The 19,505-nt window shown below is 43.0% G+C and overlaps 1 protein-coding gene across 1 annotated transcript in view; it reads right to left on the bottom strand.

The window, feature by feature from the left end:
• Positions 1 to 19,505, bottom strand: part of DDIT4L (DNA damage inducible transcript 4 like) — a 170,053-nt gene that overhangs the window by 113,696 nt on the left and 36,852 nt on the right. The window contains exon 2 of the mRNA XM_069230229.1: positions 3,952 to 4,074. Within this exon, the coding sequence (XP_069086330.1) occupies positions 3,952 to 4,036 (85 nt within the window). The 5' untranslated portion in view covers positions 4,037 to 4,074. The remainder of the gene's footprint in view (positions 1 to 3,951; positions 4,075 to 19,505) is intronic.

Below are 19,505 nucleotides of genomic sequence, written 5' to 3'. Positions count from 1 at the left end.
AAAGGATTTGGATTGAGAGAGAGATATATATATATACACACACATACAAATATACACACACACTTGTTATATTAAATAGTAAATTCTAATACACATTAAAATTAATACTTTTACATTTGTGTAAGTATATATTTTTATATTTAAATATATTTAATTTACATTTTATTACTGTTACATGTTAATAGTTAATGCTTACTATTTTTAACTATGTATATATCTTAAAAAAGATTTTGTATATATTTTGCTATTAGTGTAAAACGATTTTTTAAATATTTTTGGATTTTAAATTAGAAGTATAGGATAACTATTTGTGCTTGATATTTTTGTAGCATGATATTTAGGGTTTCAATATTTTGTCAGTGAACAGTGCTATGACAGAAAGAACAAAAATATCCTTATATATGGACCCCGACAACACTATTGTTAGGAAACATGGGCAAACTAAACATTAACAGCCCTTGGGGGACTACTACTCACCCAGCTACTAATCACAAGACTGAATTGCCTGGCAGTGTCAAGCCCAGATGCCCCAGAACATTGATGTAGTGGCCCGCAGTGTGTTCCCTATATACTATGGAAAAAGTGACAGCAATAATAAGGTATATGGTTTTCAAGTTTGAAAAAATATGGGCCTGGTTCGTACATTTATTAGAAACCAGGGGAGAATTGGATTGGGCACTGGCCACCTTCTGAAATTCGTGCATCAGATCCCTGATCTCAGCCTTTTAGAGAAGCTGCTGAGGAAGTAGATGTTACATCTGAATAGTAACGTACTTGCCGGTTTTAGTGGACACAATAGAAGGTGCTCAAAACTATAGGGCCCTTGGACCTCCACTGGGGACACTCACTAGTGGGGCATAGAATGCAATGGCTATACAAATAGTAACTCAAGATTGTTGTTACCTTGCCAAATGGTTACATTGCTTGGAAGGAGAGAAGTCTTCCCTTTTTCCCTCATTTTATTTGTCAGTATAATTTCAATTAGTATCAATGCTATAAGTGGTCATTTTAAATATCCTTGTTTACACAATGTAAAGTTTGATTAGTAACTATAGGACATACTGTATTCATGGTCACAATGAATTATACTACAGTGTATGAGTGGCTAATGTCAAATTGTATGGAACCACACAAGCAAACTTCACAAGCAATGTACTAATTGGTTGCTTCATTAGAAAACATCTCAATAAACAATTTAGTAATTCACCAAATCTGAAACAATTTATTTGATCATGCTATAGACAACTGACATAATACATAGGTCGCTTTAGAGGACTTAATGCAATATCGCCTACATGATGTAGGGTCAAGTCCCCTGTCCTGTGTGCCCAAACTGCATACCTGTGATACTGTTTTATATTTTGTTCATTCCACACTAATCCTGTGTGCACACACTGGCCTAGGCCGTGTCCTTTGACAATGATAGTTTCTGGACCTAGTGAAGAACTGGGAGGGGCATACCCTTGTAATGACAGACTACTGTTCCCCTCATGCATGGAGCTCGGTGGTGGCAGTATGAAGTCTGTTACTGAAGTCTATTGACGGGCTTTTTACAAGGGAGACATGCATGTGTGCTTACAGGCATAAGCTTCTGCTGCTCACCAACTCTGGATACTGCGAGTGACATTCTGTGTGCTCTACAGATGCATTAGACATGATAGTATGTTGTTCATAGGTGATGCGGGTCTGCAGACATTAGGTGTATTGGTGGCAACTCCTAAATGGAAGAGGGAACACCAGATGCTATGGTATTGGCAGGCCTTCTTTAGAAGTGCCAGAGCCCTGCCAAACACATAGGGCCATCAATCACCAACTGCTGCCGAAATTAGGTAGATGAATGGGGGTACAGGGTAAAGCCTGCAGTATCAGTAAGAGAAAGGACACGATTCTCATCACTTCTTAATCTGTGAAGAGGAGCTTGTAAATAGATGGGTGAAGCTAGCTCACAGCTTTTGTACTTCTGTGGTTGTACTTCACCTGAAGACTGTCCTGATGGGCAGAGCATCCTTCCAGACAGTCAGGCCTGGATATATTGAAGAGGAATGGATCCAAACCAGTTCCAAGGAAGGAGACTGGGAATCCACATCTGTCTAAATTTGGTATAAAGATACTAGCTCAAAACCCATCATTGTCATCTCTGCTATCACGGAGTTACTGTTAGTACAACACTAACCCTTAGCTGTATAGAAGTCACTGAGTACTCTGCAAACTCCCTAGATGAGAGGGAGCATGGGCTGAAGACCTATGTAAAGTAGGAATTACTAGCTGTCCTGGATGCCATGATAACCTGCCTGTGAGCAAGGGAAGGAAGCACTAATCCTGTAGGAGTCGTCGATCATGGAATGGACTGTTGTAATTGACCCTGGTGTAGGGTCAGTGCAACAGACTTGGCAAGCAAGTGAGCAAAAAGACTTTCAGCACTGCAGGATCAGGCAATATGATCTTCAAATTATCCCCATTGTAGTTGCAAGGCACCTGAACCCATATGCCTGTGCTGTAGACCAGATTTGAAGCTGGATAAGCATCTGCTGGTAGCTTGTGTGCACCACTAGTAGGCTGCATGACCATGGCATTGCCAAGTCCGTTATTGGGGTACAACCAGTCCTGAATATTAAATGACCGAGAGGTGCTCTTGAGGGCACCTTTCAGAACTGAGGTTGTTGACTTGAGGCCCTTTGTGTTGAAGATAGCACCTGGCTAGTGCCACACAAAAGAACTGTCATCTGCGGGCGTGTGGTTGTCGTTCTCAAGATGGAACACCAACTAGTCAGAGTATCAGAAAGGGTAAAGAACCCACAGGAGTGAGCCACAAAATCTGCATCCAACCATGCAGAAGAGGCACCCCTGCCCGACAAACTCCTATGCATGACGTGACCCATCTAGTAAGACTGGGAAGGTCAAAGAAGGTGGAGGCATTCAGAATAGGAGCAAGCATGACGAGGCTGGGTTGCAGTCCTATGAAGCGCACATGGTAGGGGCAAGGCTCAGATTAGGCTTGTCAACTGAATAGGTTTAAGGTGGTGAATAGGGTCCCGGTTTTGTCTGGCACCGTGGGTAGGTCCCCCTTTACTCGTTGGGTGAAGCCCAGGCTTCCCAGGTCTTCAATGAGTGCTTTTGAGTTGATTTGAGTGGTCTTCCAGGTGATAGTTCACACCTGGGTGAACGATGTAATTGCTAGCACAAGGTCTGGCAGTATGGAAAATACAGTGTTGGTGAAGTTGGTGTGTGGTAAAGTTGGTGTGTGGTAAAGTTGGTGTGTGGTAAAGTTGGTGTGTGGTACCAGTGGCCTCTAGATGAGAACGCTACTAAGGGTGAAGTTGTCTGACATGGAGTTCGAACTGGTGTTCCATGTTAGTGGATGATGTGTCCATGGAAGTCGTGCAGCTGATGGTGTTCTTGTGAATGATGGCTATTCTGTCTCCAGGTCTGGGAAGTCTGTCTTGTCTGGAAATCTTGTAACCAGGAGGATGGCTGTGGCAAAGTCTGGAGCTGATGCAGGGTTCAGCCAGGTTTCTGTAAGGGGTAGCAAGTCCAGGGCATTGTGGTACAGCAGGTCCCAGATCTCTGTGGTATGTTTGAACAAGCAGGTGCTGGAACATCCATGTGAGTGTGGAGTGCTGTGGGGTGGTTGCGGGTTCTATTTTATCTACCACACCGTCAGACCCACCCCTCCCAATTGGTGCTTTATACCTTATTCCCCCTCAAGTGATTATACCTTTGCTCTTCCTCCAGTCACATTGGTGGTCTCTCCAGAATATTCTGGAGATGTCAGCAGGCAAATCATAGTTGTGAAATTAACCAGTGAAAATGTTTACAGTCAAGGCACTGATTTTTTGATGTTCATATTTTTTTTTTTTGCAATATTAGCTATCAATTTTTTCTTATTGCAAAAAAAATAAGATGTTGAAAAAGTATTTTTTAAGCAGAGAGCATGGAAAAACACATACTCACCAGGGATTTCTGGACTTTTTACAGGATCTCCTAAATTTGAAACACATTCCAAGTTCTTGGTTTTCAGGGCACTTGTTGCTACCATTATAAACACTTGCTTAGTTGTAGGCTGCAACTTGTTTTCTGAAAAACAAATATATGGAATTTTGTAACAAATATGTAAAAGCCTTTATTGTTGAACCGCTGCAGGTAGACTTGACCAGTTTCAATTTTTATTATTTTATTTTATAAAGAAATCCAATCCTCTTTGCATGTCTCCAGCCTTTGAAATCCATGCCCTCTGGCACAAACTGGGCCATGACATTTTGCTACGTAATGTTGTGTCTTAGACTAATATAAAAATCACAAACTACAATTTATGTCTCCAAAATATTATAAACTACATTGCCCTTTAACTTAATTTTCTCAATCCCCTCAAGTCATACCTCCAACGTACACATGCAACTAATATTCATGGACAACCTAATGAGGTAAGCAAGCTCCTTTGCATCTTTATATACCCAGTGAAAATGTTCTAAGCAAGTAAACCATGTACTCAATGGGGGTACAAGTATAGGACCGCATCTTATCCACAAGCATGCCATGCCTTACTATTAACTGACAAAGTTTAAAATACAATCAAGACAATTCTAGTCTAAGGGCCTGATTAAGAGTTTGGCCATTGTACGAGCTGACTGTCAACCCTGCGGCTTCATTCCCAGTCAGATTACGACATTCCTGCCAGTCAGCCTGGCAGGAACAGTGCTATGGTATTGGTCCCTGCTCCCTTAAGGGATCAGAGGCCATTACTATAGCACAACAGCACCCTCAGAAAATGAGCATTCTGAGGGTGCTGGGCAGGACAGTCGCGGGCAAATCAGGGGCCCCTCCGTGGCCCTAAGCACTTCGTTCCCACCAGCCTTTCATGGCAGTTGTACTGCCATGAAACGTTTGTCAGAAAGGGGACTCTCAGCACAGCAGTGCTGAACTAAGCACCACCATGGTTGACCATGAGTCTAACCGCAGTCAGCCTATAAGTAACCAGGCTCCTGACAGGGACGGCAGTCCCCTTGCTGTCTGACCGCCAGAGTCTTAATGTGTCTGTCCAACCACCAGGAGTGCAGCGGGCCAACTGCCATTGCGAGGCTGGAGGTCTCAATTCCACCAGCCTCGTAATGACACTAAGACTTCGCATTTCTAATTACAATTGCCTGAACAAAGGTTTTAGGTTTTAACTTTTCAGGCAATAGGGAAAAATATAAGGGGCGCATAAGAACACAAACCAAATTATCTTCCTAATCTCAGAGGCCTGGGAGAGGGAACAACGACAGATCACAGGTGTTGTGAAACATGAACATATGGAATGCTCTCATTCCTCTAGTTCATACTAGGAATTCAGAGATCCAGTGGTCATTTTAGGACAGGCTCCCAACGGAACATCAGTGCAGAACACTTACACTAGTCAGGTGCATATTGTTTGTCTTCCTAGCCCTGCAGACAATGATCAATGTTATAGCCTCTACAACCAAAGGAATATTCTAATATAATATGCTAGCTAATTGAGAGTGTGAATGTTAGGTCATCTAGAAAGGGAAGGCTGAAGAACAGAGGGAGACTGGGCAGAGATTGGAGCAGTTGGATGAGACCTTTGGAAAGAAACTTCCTTTTACTTCGGGTCTCCTGTCTCCCAAGTAGTTATACCCTAACCTTGTTACGCTGAAGAGGACGGGATGTCAAAGGTCTCAACACTGAAGAGCTACAGGTCTGCTGTGATTTAACAGACAAAAGCTTGCTGTTAAGTTTTTTTTGGCTGACATCGCTGGCCCTCAATTTTTTGTGGAACAACTCTCCTGCCTTGAAGTGTGAGGAATTCTAACAAATATACATGGATATATTTGCAATGGTTTTCTATACCTCACTCATGAGGAATATGAAGACAGGATTAACCTTTGCATTTCTAAAGTGAGTTTTTTTTCTTTAAACTTCTATCAGATTTACTTTCCAACACTTACTCTTAATTCATAAACTTGCACCAGTGCCAGGACGCCTACTGTTGGGCCATCAGACGTACAAGCAGCTCGAGGAAGCATGGTGTGCGTTAGGAGCATAGAGTGAAGGGGGGGTCTCGAGAATGGTCTGTGTGAGACCTCGAAACAGAAAGGAGGCTCAGTGGCAAATGCAAGTACCAGAGGCAAAAAAAAGTGTCCAGTGCTTGGTGAGGCACTAGCGTTCGAACACGCATCCGCATAATGCAGCGCAGGAAGGAGAACTGCAGTTCATGGTGAGCCGCAATCATGAGAGTCATGATCATCAGTCTGCTGCGTGAGAGCCAAAAGGAAGATCTTGCTATGGTCATCTTGGAATGAACTTAAATAACTACGTAAGGAATTGTACTTACCGCTACATGTAGGTCAGTGAAGCCTTCTTGGGAATATGTTCAGTCAGTGACTGGGTGATGAGTACTCCTTTGACAATGAAGGGTTTCATCTGGGCGTGTCTTAAACTGTCCAGGAAAGCAAATAGACTGCACACCTGCAATGCTACTCATTTGTATTCTGGTGAAGAGTTTATTTATAACTGCTCAATCTGGAATAACTTTTCTTTCAGGTGTTTCTCGGGCACACTTGTAGGGTGCCAGTGAGTTTGATTTAACTATGACACTTTTTTTCTTTCCATTTCATTCTCATCTTTCCTTTTTTCTCTTTTCTGTTTGTTACATTGGAAATTGTGTGTTTCACTTAGTGATAGGTGGACTTTGTGCATTTTGCTTGAAATTGTGTGAGGCAGAACATAACAGCTATACCATACACCTGGACTTCTGCCAATTAGATAGCAGAAATGGAAGAAAGTCCTTGAGCGGTATGCTAAGGTCTGTGGTGCATCATTAAGTTTAGAAAGGAAAACAACCCTCCTTCTACACTGTTTGAGCTCTGAGGTACAAGAGGTATTTGATCATCTTCCAGAGGTCACTGATGTTCTAGACCTTAATGGAAATTTGTATAAGGAAAATAGATAAGCATTCTGTACTGAAAGTGTACTATTTTAGAAAGATTTTGGGAGAAGGAATCAAAAAGAAAGTGAAACATTAGAGAACTAGGTTACTGATTAAATGAAGTTTGGTCCTTTACTAGAAGAAAGGATCAGGGATCAATTCATGTTAGGTTGCAATATTGAGAATGCAAGAGAACAGCCATGGCACATATGACCTGACCTTAGACAAAGTATTGTTGGTGGCAACAAAAAAAAAGAAAAAAAAAAAAAAAAAAAAAAAGAAGAGCATTCAATCAAATGCGTAGGTCATAAAAACTAAAGGGTGATAATGTTCATGCGGTTAAAAGTGGCTAAAAGAGGCAAAAGAAAGTAACAAAGTGGAAAGAAAAAATTGTTTATAAGGAAAACCTCATGTCCAATGACAAGATGTGTCCAGCACTGAAAACAGCATATAGTTTTTGTGAAAAAGAACGGGCATTTTGCAAATGTACAGAATGAAGGGCCTCAAAGGGAAGTATTTGAGGTTGAAGATTTGGGTCGTTGGTGTGTCTTAGAAATTGGATTTTTGGTTGGCAGTCAGGTTACCCCCATGTCCAAGCAAGGACCCTCACTCTAGTCAGGGTAAAGGAGAATCACCCTCAGTTAACCCCTACTCACCCCCTTGGTAGCTTGGCACAAGCAGGCAGGCTTAACTTCAGAGACAGTGTAAAGTATTTGTACAAATACACATAGTAACTCAGTGAAAACACTACAAAATGAGAGGTTTAGAAAAATAGGAAATATTCATCTAAACAAAACCAGACCAAAACGACAAATCCAACATACACAAGTCAACTTATTAATTTTCAAAGCAAGTCTTAAATCCTTTTGTAAAAAGGTAAAACACTTAGCATTGAAAAGTACCTGGGTAGCATAAAAATATCACCCATGGATGAGTGCATCAAAAAAGTAAAGCGGTGTATTGATTTCTCACCCGCAAGCGAGATCATGCTTTGTTTCTCCTTCTCTGGTCGGGTCGGCATGCGTCGTTTTCTCCCCACAGGGGATCGATGAGTCGATCCGGGCAGCACTCTGGTTCAGGCAGGTGTTGTGTCATTTTTCCACACCCAGCAAGGTTTGCATCAAAAATCCTGCTGCACGGTATCAGCAAAACCGCGCAATGTTGGATGCAACATTACCAGCCTCCGTCAGCGGGTGTTGTGCATGGTTCTTCCAGCTACGTGCGTCGATTTTCTAGCCGCAATGCCAGTGGAGCGTTGATTTCTGCTGTGAAGCTGGCGGTGTCGTTTTTCAGCAGAGTCTTGGAAGGTGCGTCGATATTTTCCTTGCACGGCGTCTGTGTCTGGATTTTCAGTCTTTGTCTGCCAGCTTCACCTGTCAGGGCCCCAGGAACTGGATAGGGCACCACTTGGCAGGGCAGGTGTCTCAGCAGAGAGTCCAGGTGCTGGCAGGAGAAGTCTTTGATAGCCCTGAGACTTCAACAGGAGGCAAGCTCAGGACAAGCCCTTAGAGATTTCTTCACAAGCAGGAATGCACAACAAAGTCCAGACTTTGTCCTCTTGGACAGGCAGAAGCAGCAACTACAGGAGAGCTCCACAAAGCAATCTCAGGCAGGGCAGCACTTCTCAGCTCTTCCCCAGGCAGAGGTTCCTCTTGATGTCCAGAAGTGCTCTAAAGTCTGGTTTTGGGTGCCCTTCTTATACTCATTTTGGCCTTTGAAGGAGGCTTACTTCAAAGGAAAGTCTCTCGTTTGTGAAATCCTGCCTTGCCCAGGCCAGACCCCAGAGACACCAGGGGGGTTGGACACTGCATTGTGTGAGGGCAGGCACAGTCCTTTCAGGTTTAAGTGACCACTCCTCCCCTCCCTCCTAGCACAGATGGCTCATCAGGATATCCAAACTACACCCCAGCTCCCTTTCTGTAACTGTCTAGAGAGGTGCAAACAGCCCAGCTGTCAAACTGAACCAGACAGGGAATCCACAAACAGGCAGAGTCACAGAATGGTTTAAGCAAGAAAATGCCCACTTTCTAAAAGTGGCATTTTCAAACAATTTTAAAACCAACTTTACTAAAAGATGTATTTTTACATTGTGATCTCAGAGACACCAAACTCCACATGGCTATCCACTCCCAAAGAGAATCTGTGCTTTAATCATATTTAAAGGCAGCCCCCATGTTAACCTATGAGAAGGATAGGCCTTGCAACAGCGAAAACAGTTTAGCAGTATTTTACTGTTAGGACATTTAAAAGGCATTAGTATGTATGTCCTACCTTAAACATACACTGCACCCTGCCCATTTGGCTACCTAGGGCCTACCTTGGCGGGAGTCTTACATGTGAGAAAAGGGAAGGTTTGGACCTGGCAAGTGGGTACACTTGCCAGGTCGAATTGAGAGTTAAAATCTGCACACAGACCCTGCAGTGGCAGGTCTGAGCCATATTTACAGGGCTACTAATGTGGGAGGCACAACCAGTGCTGCAGGCCCACTAGTAGCATTTGATTTACAGGCCCTGGGAACCTCTAGTGCACCCTACTAGGGACTTATCAGTAAATCAAACACGCCAATCATGGAAAGCCAATTACATACCCATTTCATACAGGAGCACTCGCACTTTAGCACTGGATAACAGTGGTAAAGTGCCCAGAGTAACAATAACAGCAAAAACAGAGTCCAGCACACATCAACCTGGGAAACTGAGGCAAAAAGTTAGGGGAACCACGCCAAGAATGAAAAGTCTAACAGTGTGACAGGGTTACTGATGTCTAGTGTGGACAAACTATCTTGCAGGTAAACATTGAAAAAAAGGAATCTGTCGTGTGGATAAAATGTATGGAAGGAGAAGGAACATAGGTACTTTGACCCTGAGGCAAAAATCACAGTTGTGTCTAAAATGTTTTCTACACAAACAAAACTAAAGTCAAATTGCTTAAATCAGATATTGGGCCTTATACATATGGTAATGAACCGATCAATCTGTATGGGTACTTCTGGGGTGTAATTGAGTATGAGCAACGGTATGTTAATGCCAAAATATGTTTCACAATCGCGGACAGGACTTTCATCAAAAGAATCTGGAAGTGATGCTTGACCCCCACATCTGTACTTGCATAATACTGAAGAGTGATTTTAAGGCGAATGAAGTGAACTTGGGTGAGGCATCCAATGATACATTTGTACAAGAAATGAAGGCAGCCTTCTATCAGGTTTTCGGGGAAAAACTTGGTTGTTTGCAGCACTATGTTCATCAGATACATTTAGTGGATCTGTGGAAAGGGTCATATTGTGACAGTTGCAGTACGTGAAGAATTGAGGCTGGAGCTGAAAAAAATTAAATTTGATGGCATAACTGAAGTGGAAAGAGTAGCTGGCTCTGGAGGTTATAGCTAGAGAGGCAAATGGAAGTTTGTGATTGTACAGTAACCTTAAGGAGTTGAACAAGCATGTAGTTGTAGATAGGTAACCTTTACCTAACATATCGGATATGCTGAGGTTACTAGAGGGAACGAAGGTCTTCGCCACCATTGACCTTACGTCACCAGATTAATCTTGATATGGTGTCCAGAGAAGACTGCTTTCAAAAGGTTTCATATCTAAACATTCCAAAGAGGGCAACCATTGGGTTTAATATCTGCAGCCTCAGTGTTCCAAAGAGGTTTAGAAAAGGTTTTGGAAAAGTCTGGCAGGAGTAAGAATTTATCAAGGTAATGTGCTAGGTTTTGAGAGAGATGGGCTTGAACATGAGTGAAAGAGGTGTTGGAGAGACTTGGTAAATTTAATTTAAAATGTAATTCAACAATCAGAGTGAATGCAGGTTCCGTAGAGATTCCAAATATTTGGTTCATATCACAGGAGAAGGCATCATTCCCAAAGAATGATCTAGCCACCCCCATTCAGAAACTTAAGCCGAAATCTAATAAAGAGGAATTGATGTGTTTTTTTTTTAATGACTGAACATAATTTGTTAAGAGGTTTGCTAAGATCTGCATCAATCAAGAATTTGCTTGGTATGACATGTATGAAGCAGAATTCATAAAATAAAAAAAACTGAGTATGGCGCCCAGAATAAGGAATTTTGATCCCAAGTGTAAATCTATTCTAACCACATATGCAAGCATAAAGGGCCGGGTACTGTTTTGTAACAGGGTGGATGAGATTCCAAAAGAGCCATTTTTTTCATTTCGCAAGCTATGAAGTGTGCTGAACTATGGCACTTTGATGGAAAAAAAACTCTAGCTATGTACTAGGCTGTGAAGAAACTCTAGAAACTTGTGGGGAAACACTTGAAGCAAGAACATATCAAACGGGGGGTGGTCTGGCACACAGCAAGATGACTGCTCTTCCCTGAGCTCCGGAGAGCCCTCTGCGTGATGCCGTTCTGAACCCTTTTGTCAGAAATGGGTACTTTGTTTGGCAGTCCAGTTACCCCCCTGTCCAAGCAAGGACCCTCACTACTCAGCGAAAAGGATAATCACCCTCAGTTAATCCCCGCTCACCCCCTGGGCACAATCAGGCAGGCTTAACTTCAGAAGCAATGTGTAAAGTATTTATATCAACACACAGTAATACAGTGAAAACACTACATAGTGGACACCGCACTAGTTTAGAAAAATAGGTAATATTTATCTAAATCAAACAAGAGCAAAACAACAAAAATCCAACATACACAAGTCAACATATGAATTTCAAAATGAATAAGTCTTAATCCTTAGAAAACAGTGAGAACGCTGTTGCTACCCAAAGTACCTGGTTTGCATCAAAACTAAAGCTGCACGGGTGAGCGTGCGTCAGACGTCAGCGATGCATCAATTCCTTACTCACAAGTGAGGCCGTTTCATTGCCTTCTCTGGTCGGGTCGGCGATGCATTGTTTCTTCCCTCGCAAGAGTGATGTGGCAATTTCCGGACAGGCACCTCGTGTCCGGGTGGGATCTGCAGCGATTTTTCAAGCCCAATGATGTTGCGTAGAAATCTGGTCATGCGGTGTAAACCACGCTGCATGGGGATTACGTCGTTATCAGCAGCCACTAGCAGGTGTTGCACGACAGTTCTCCAACACAATGCGTCAATCTTCCAGCTGCGATGCAGGCGGAGCGTCGATTTCAGCCACGAGGCTGGCAGCACGTTATCAGCCGCGTTGCAGTTGGTGCATTGAAAATTTCTCCACACTGCAGTCTGTGCATGGATTTCTGCCCTTTTCCACCAGCTTCACCTTTTAAGGGCCAGGGACTGGAAGAGGCACCACTTGGCAGGGCAGGAGTCTCACCAGAGTCTCTAGGTGCTGGCAGAGAAGTCTCTGATGGCTCAGAGGCTTCGATAACAGGAGACAAGCTCAACTCAAGCCCCTGGATATTCTTCTCAAGCAGGAATGCACAACAAAGTCCAGTCTTTGTCCCCTTTCACAGGCAGAAGCAGCAACTGCAGGATATCCCAACAAAGCTCAGTCAGGGGCAGCACTTCTCAGTTCTTCTCCTTGGCAGAGGTTCCTCCTGAATCCTTTAAAAAAAAAAAAGATACAGGGGTTTTGGGTCCAATACTTATACTCCTTTCTGCCTTTGAAGTAGGCCTACTTCAAAGGAAAGCCTCTGTTCACAAGATTCTGCCTTGGCCAGGCCAGGCCCCAAGACACATCAGGGTGCTGGAGAGTGCATTGAGAGGGCAGGCACAGCCCATTCAGGCGTAAGTGACCAGTACTCCCTCCACTCTAGCACAGATGGCTCATCAGTATATGTAGGCTAGACCCCTGCTCTGTCTCAATGTCTAGACAATTCATAAATCACCCAACTGTCAAATTGACCCAGACAGGAAATCCACAAACCGGCAGAGTCAGAATGATAAAAGCACGAAAATGCCTTTCTAAAAGTGCCATTTTCAAACTAAATCTAAAAACCAACTTCACTAAAAGATGTATTTTTAAGTTAGGAGTTCAGAAACTCCATATTTCCATCTGCTCTCTAAGGGAATCTAAACTTTAATATTTAAAGGCAACCCCCAAGTTAACCTATGAGAGAGATAGGCCATGCAATAGTGAAGACAGAATTTAGCAGTATTTCACTGTTAGGACATGTAACACAGGAGTACATGTTCCACCTTTAACATACACTGCACCATTCCCATGGGGCTACTTATGGTCTACTTTAGGAGTGCCTTACATGTATAAAAAGGGAAGATTTAGGCCTGGCAAGTGGGTACACTTGCTGAATCGAATTAGCAGTTTACAACTGCACACAGACACTGCAGTGGCAGGTCTGAGCCATGTTTACAGGGCTAAGTATGTGGGTGGCACAACCAGTGCTGCAGGTCTAATAGTAGCATTTGATTTACTGGCCCTGGGCACCTCTAGTGCACTGTATTAGGGGCTTACTAGTAAATCAAATATGCCAATCATGGATAAGCCAATTATACATACATTTTACATAGGAGCACTTGTACTTTAGCACTGGTTAGCAGTGGTAAAGTGCCCAGAGTATTAAAAACAGAGTGCAGCACACATCAAAAACCTGGGATTCAGAGGCAAAAAGTTAGGGGAGACCACACCAAGGATACCAAGTCTAACACCTATCAATCGTTCCTGCAATCAACTGCAAATGTGGCTGAGCTTTGAACACTGAGGAAGGCCAAGACGAGTTAATTTGGTGCCCATCAGCACCCCGCTTCCGCTAATTTCCACAGCTGGGGGCTTTGTGTTGTTTTAAGATGGCAGTCTTGGATGCAGCCTGGTGCCACAGCAGGACTAACTTCAGCAAATGTGTACTACACGGCTAACAGTAGAATGGATCTGACAACTGCAATTCTGGGGGCTGTGTTTCTGGAGCTAAATGATGCCTGCTGGAGGTGCCCATTACAAAAGACATGGGCAGACACAAGTAACTGAGTGTCCCTCAGTCACTCCACCATGATCTGTTTACCGCTCTGTGAGTAATGCTGTGATATACTTGGCGTAGCACACAGGTATCCTTGCACCCCGACCTATCCTAGTCCACTCTACAACATGTTCAGCGATTAGGTAAACTCGCATGAGAAGGCGTACATATCCCATCTCCCAGTCCTGCACTGTAGTGAATATGCTTGGACATTAATATTGAACCTTGCAGAGGATATGGACTAGTCTGCTTTCCGCAACTCAAGGGCCTTGAACAGAATCTGTGCTCACACTTGGATTTATTAACGCAACATTGCCACTTACTGCCATCCATAGAGGCCTAGCTCCTAACCTTACTCACGTAGTGTTTGTGCGCTTTGCCACACAGGAAGGCTCATTGGTGCCTATCTGCAATCGAGTGAAATCTGCTTTTGTGCTGTATATATGGGTCTATTATAAAGAAACACTGCTCTTGCTACCCATTTTAATCTGGCACATTAACTGCGTTCAACAGAACACCTCCAGCTATTGGGTTCTGTGACTATGATAGGTGAGGGACGGGCTCAACAACCAGCACTTCCATATGCCAGTATTATAGTTGTACTGGCAATAACTTTCACAGTCTGAACATGTCTGAAATTAGAGATACCATGAAAGAATCCAAGGCTAACTTAAAACGTAAAACCACCCACACCCATTCTGGAGTCTCCAATCAAAGATGAATCAGACTACCTCCACCCTGGATACTATTCTGCATAAACTGGACAGTACATGATTTTGTGCAAAGCACAAAAACAAACACTGACTTGCTACAAGTAGAAGTGGTGGGTATGCGCAGAGATATTGAAGACCTAACAATAAGGACTTCTGCCGTTAAGTCACAGATTAATCAATCTAAATAAATCTTTGGCTTAGAAAACTCGGTAGCGGCATTGAAACTGTTGTGTAGTCATTTTAGTTATAGCTCCATACACGTTATTTTAGCAAACTATGCCTGCCACTGTGCAGTTTAACATGATATATTTTATTCAGCTTCATTTATTTTAACAAGCGCCACATTTGTGGTCTTGTTTTCTTTCTATCTAGCGGTTCTTTGCCTAGGTCAGCACTGCGATCTTAAACAAGACATTTTTCACTCTGCTTTTCTCAAGGCTGCAGTAAGATAGGTTGCCGGTAAGTGTGGTAACACGGTCTCTAGTGTTCAGAAACACACATCCTTACGTAGGGGCATTCTCAGAATATCAGCTGTTTGATCATAAAACAGCTGTCCCATACACGTTAGAGGGAGATTCCAGCCACATGACCACAACTATGCAGATTGCGGAGTGCTTCGCTACAGCTGCATATGTAGACTACAGGCCTCTGGCTCAGGTATGAGGGAGTATGTCTTCCCAGGGAAACCTGAAGGGCAGAACTAGAGCTTAACATGCTGTGCTCCAACATAGCCTAAGTAGGAATTATTTTAACGACTCGTGACAATATGGTAGCGTTCTTTTCATGCTTTACTCTCCTTGTCACAATTTTAAATCTGTCAAGCTTCATCGTCCTAGTTATTGCAGTACATGCTTTATTATCCAAGATGCAGTTGCTTCATTAAAACCTTACTGAAACGTACTGCCTCTGATTGTCCTTGTATATGTGAGACTAATGTAACTGAGAAAAACGGATGCAATCTGAGTAACCACGATTTCCCTGAGGAGTCAATTGTCTCATGCGCTTGGCTGCCCAATCATCCCTGCTCTTGGGTGGAGATGAGGCACTGCTAGTTAGCCAGAGCAAAACCCGGATTAAGCCAACAAGTTTCACCTATAGTGGGTTCAGACTCAGTCCCCCACAGTGCAACTGATTCTACCACGTAATTCCAGTAGTCTCATTAGAATAATAAGAGCCTACGTGACCTGGCGCCCAACGTTTTGTCAGGCTCCAATTTTCGGGTCCTCCCGAGTATCCCTGTCATACTACAAAGACACCTCAGTACTATATACGAGACGTCCATGATATTGAGGATTTTCCTCCTCAGCTAAGTAGGGACTACCTAATTAATGCTGTGGGTTGTTCAAGCTTGAACCATTAAAAGGATAATCCCCATTTGGTGTGCTTGTCTCTGAACAGAATTTACCATTCAATATGGCGAATCCACAACAGGTAGCAATTGCAGTCAATATGCAACCACCCCTTACTGCACATTTACTGGAACTTGGCCTCGCGGCCCAGGGGGGGTCCAGTTACATTTGCAGTGGAGGCTCATCCAGCCTATAAAACAGATTTTTTTTATTCTTGGGTCACATTTCCAGCAGCTGATGGAACACAAATACATCACTATTCACCTTGAAATATACCTGCACAATACAGAGCATATGCATATCTAGAAATACCTCTATCTTATCAAGAACATAATTGGCTTGATGGTGCCCTACCCCATACAATTCTACGTTAGGTCCTCTAAGTAATGATGGTGCTACCTGGCCTTTATCAGCCACATATACACCACACCCTGCTGCAGCAAACTTAACACAGCTGAAGTCAGTCGCTTGTATGCTGAGCTGACGGCAATATACAGACTATTAGTGCAGTTTGTAATGCAAACATTAAATACAAACCCAGCATGTGCTGCTCCGACGCAACCACATGCAGTAACGCCAGGCATCAATCCTGCAACTGTACATTCGATTATGGGCAAAATACCTGCCAAACGAGAAGAAATGTAGATTTTCCTAGTCTATGACGGAAAGTCTTAATTTTATTAAAGACACGGAGGCGGGTATTATGCGTTTCTTTTCTTACTTTATTCAATAGCAGCAGTCAAGAACAGACTACAAATCCCATGAGGCCAATCATGAACAGCCAATGCGATTAAAAACGTAGTTCCAAACAAATGAACCAATAGGGATACACATCGTATTATGATGTCACTTGACTGCAAACAGCCCTCTTCTTGCGAAAAGAGTTGATCAGAACTAAATAAAGGAAATATTGAACAAAGAAAAAACAGAGCCAAAACAAAGGCTAATACATCAGAACAAAAGTCCAAAAATCCATTGAGATAAGGACGATTTGGAAATCCTGATGCTGTGACCCAAGACACTGTAGAGGCAGAAGATGCAGACTGAGGTATAGCGTTTGAGCAGGACGAACGGTTAGGATGAAGGTTGATTGGTCGAAACTTGTGCTGGAAGAAAGGGAGGGAGAAAATATTTAAACCAGAGGTGGGATAATACTCGCCTCAGTGTCTTTAATAAAATTAAGGCTTTCCGTCAGACTAGGAAAATCTACATTTTATGTCAAGAACGGAGGCTCCTATTATGAGAGTTTAAAGTATATTAATTACATTAATTGAAACCTTATCAACAGGTTTCCAATAAAAATAAAAATAGCAGGAGAAACCGGATTGTAGGGTTTCCTGAAAGATAAGGAGTTGGGAGACAGAGGATGTTCTCAAATCTGCAGTCTTTTGTTCATAAATTTTCAAAAATTGTCCCACACAATTTCGGATGCTGCGGAAAATAAGGGTAGAAAACGGACGTTAGATTAGTCTTGGTTCAACGTACTACCGTAAATAACACCCCAAAGGGGTGAATTGGCGATTGGAAATGTCCAAAGCTTTGACATCAGACAGTCGTTTGCTAGAAATCAGACATAACTAGGTTAATTTAGGGGATAACATTTTCAAGGAAAGCACTGAATTATCAGGTAATGACAACAGGAACTTCAAAACATTAACGTCCCAAAAATGACTATATTTAGGCATAGGAGGCTTCGAAAACTTTACTCCCTTCAAAAGACTGCAGACTAACGGATGTTCCCCCACTGGTTTTCCATACACGTGGATGTGATTAGAGGATATAGCTAACCTGTAAAGGTTAATGGTGCGAAAGGCTTTGCCTTTGCTGGCTTCTGCAGCAAGGAAATGGACAATAAAGATCACATCTGCTGAAAAGGAATCAATGTTTTTCCAAACACTAGCTATGCCATAAAGACCAGGCTGATTTGTAGGCCTTCTTGGTGCCTGGGGCCCAGGAATGTGAGATGTATTGTGAAACTTCTGACGAAATGACAGGGAAAGGCTGTGAAGTCCTGAGATTTTCCAAGCCGATAGGGTCAGGAGATTGTCCGTAATAAGGGGATGGGGACGGTGAAGAGGATCTAACAATAGATCTGGGAAGGACAGAAGGAGTAAGGGAAAGTCCACAGAAAGTTCTAAAAGAGTAGGGAACCAGATTTGAGACTGCCAAAAGGGGACTATAAGAATTAAGGTTGCTTGTTGACGCCTGAGCTGTGCTAGAACCCTGCTGATCATGATGAAAGGAGGAAAGGCGTAATTGAGGGAAAGACCAATCCTGTAAAAAGGCATCTGATACCAAGGCTAAGGGATCTGGCCGCCAGCTGAAGAATTGAGGAAGTTGAGTATTTAGTCGGGAGGCAAACAGATCAATAGAGAGAGGACCCCATAAAGACTGAATTTTCTGAAAAATTGAGGGATGAAGCTTCCAATCGCTGGCTTCTCGAAGATGGCGGGAATGCCAATCCGCTACTGAATTGAGAGCACCTAGAAGGTACTCTGCATGAACCGAAAGATGGTTTGAAAGGAAAAATTCCCAGAAGCTCTTGGCTAAATCCACTAAGGGTTTGGATTTTGTGCCCAGAGGTGATTTATATATCAGACCGCTGAGATATTGTCCATCCTGAGAAGGATAGCACAGTGAACCTTGTTCTTTGCCAGGCTTTTGATTGCAAAGGAGCCGGCAAGCATCTCTAAACAATTGATATGCAATTTGGACTCCTCTGATGACCAAGTATCTCCAGTCGAGATTGGACTACAGTGGGCCCCCCAGCCTAGATGGCTTGCATCGGTTACTAAGAAGATCTGGGGCTGATGCAAAGATACTTCTTCCGTTCCAAGCGTCTAAATGGTCTATCCACCATTGAAGCTCTGTACGAGATTCGAGATCTAGAGGGATAGTATCTGAATACGACAGCCCCCTTCTCAAATGTTGGATCTTCAGTGTTTGAAGAGAACGATAATGTAGAGGTCCTGGAAAAATTGCTTGGATAGAGGGAGAGACGGCCTACTATTCGAGCTAGAGATCTGAGAGATGAGAGCTGCGTAGGATTTGAAGAATTTCTGATTTTATTTTTGCAGCTGGGAGAAGGGTAGCCGAAAGAGAATTGATTTGGAATCCTAAAAATTCTATGAGTTGAGTGGGAATAAGAAGGGATTTCTCTTGGACGATGAAACCTAAATCTGTTGAGAGCACAGGTCAGATTTAAATGCGCGAGAAGAGTCTGGGAAGACCTACTTAGAATGAGGATGTCCTCTAGATAGATTAAAAGTCTTACCCCTTACGCTCTCAGATATGCTACTACGGGTTTCATAAGCTTGGTAAAGCACCAAGGAGCTGACGGTAGCCTGAAGGGTAGAGAGGTAAAGTGAAATATTTGGTCCAGCCACTGAAACTGGATGTATCTCCTGAAATTCGGGTGAATTGGAACCACTAAATATGCATCCTGGAGGTCTAAACGGACCATCCAATCCCCTTGAAGAAGGGTATCTCTGAGGTGAAGGATGGTCTCCATTTTGAAGTGATAGACCACAAACCGATTGAAATGTCTGAGATTGATTACTGGTCTCATCTTTGTTTTTCTTTTGTACCAAGAAAATGGGACTGGTAGATCCTGACGGATGAGGATGGGTAAGATACTGCTTGTTTTTTAATGCGAGATTT

This window comes from Pleurodeles waltl, chromosome 1_1 (genome assembly GCF_031143425.1).
Source record: "Pleurodeles waltl isolate 20211129_DDA chromosome 1_1, aPleWal1.hap1.20221129, whole genome shotgun sequence".
NCBI lineage: Eukaryota > Metazoa > Chordata > Amphibia > Caudata > Salamandridae > Pleurodeles > Pleurodeles waltl.
The sequence above is the reverse complement of the archived record's forward strand: the minus strand, read 5'-3'. Positions and strand labels throughout refer to the sequence as shown.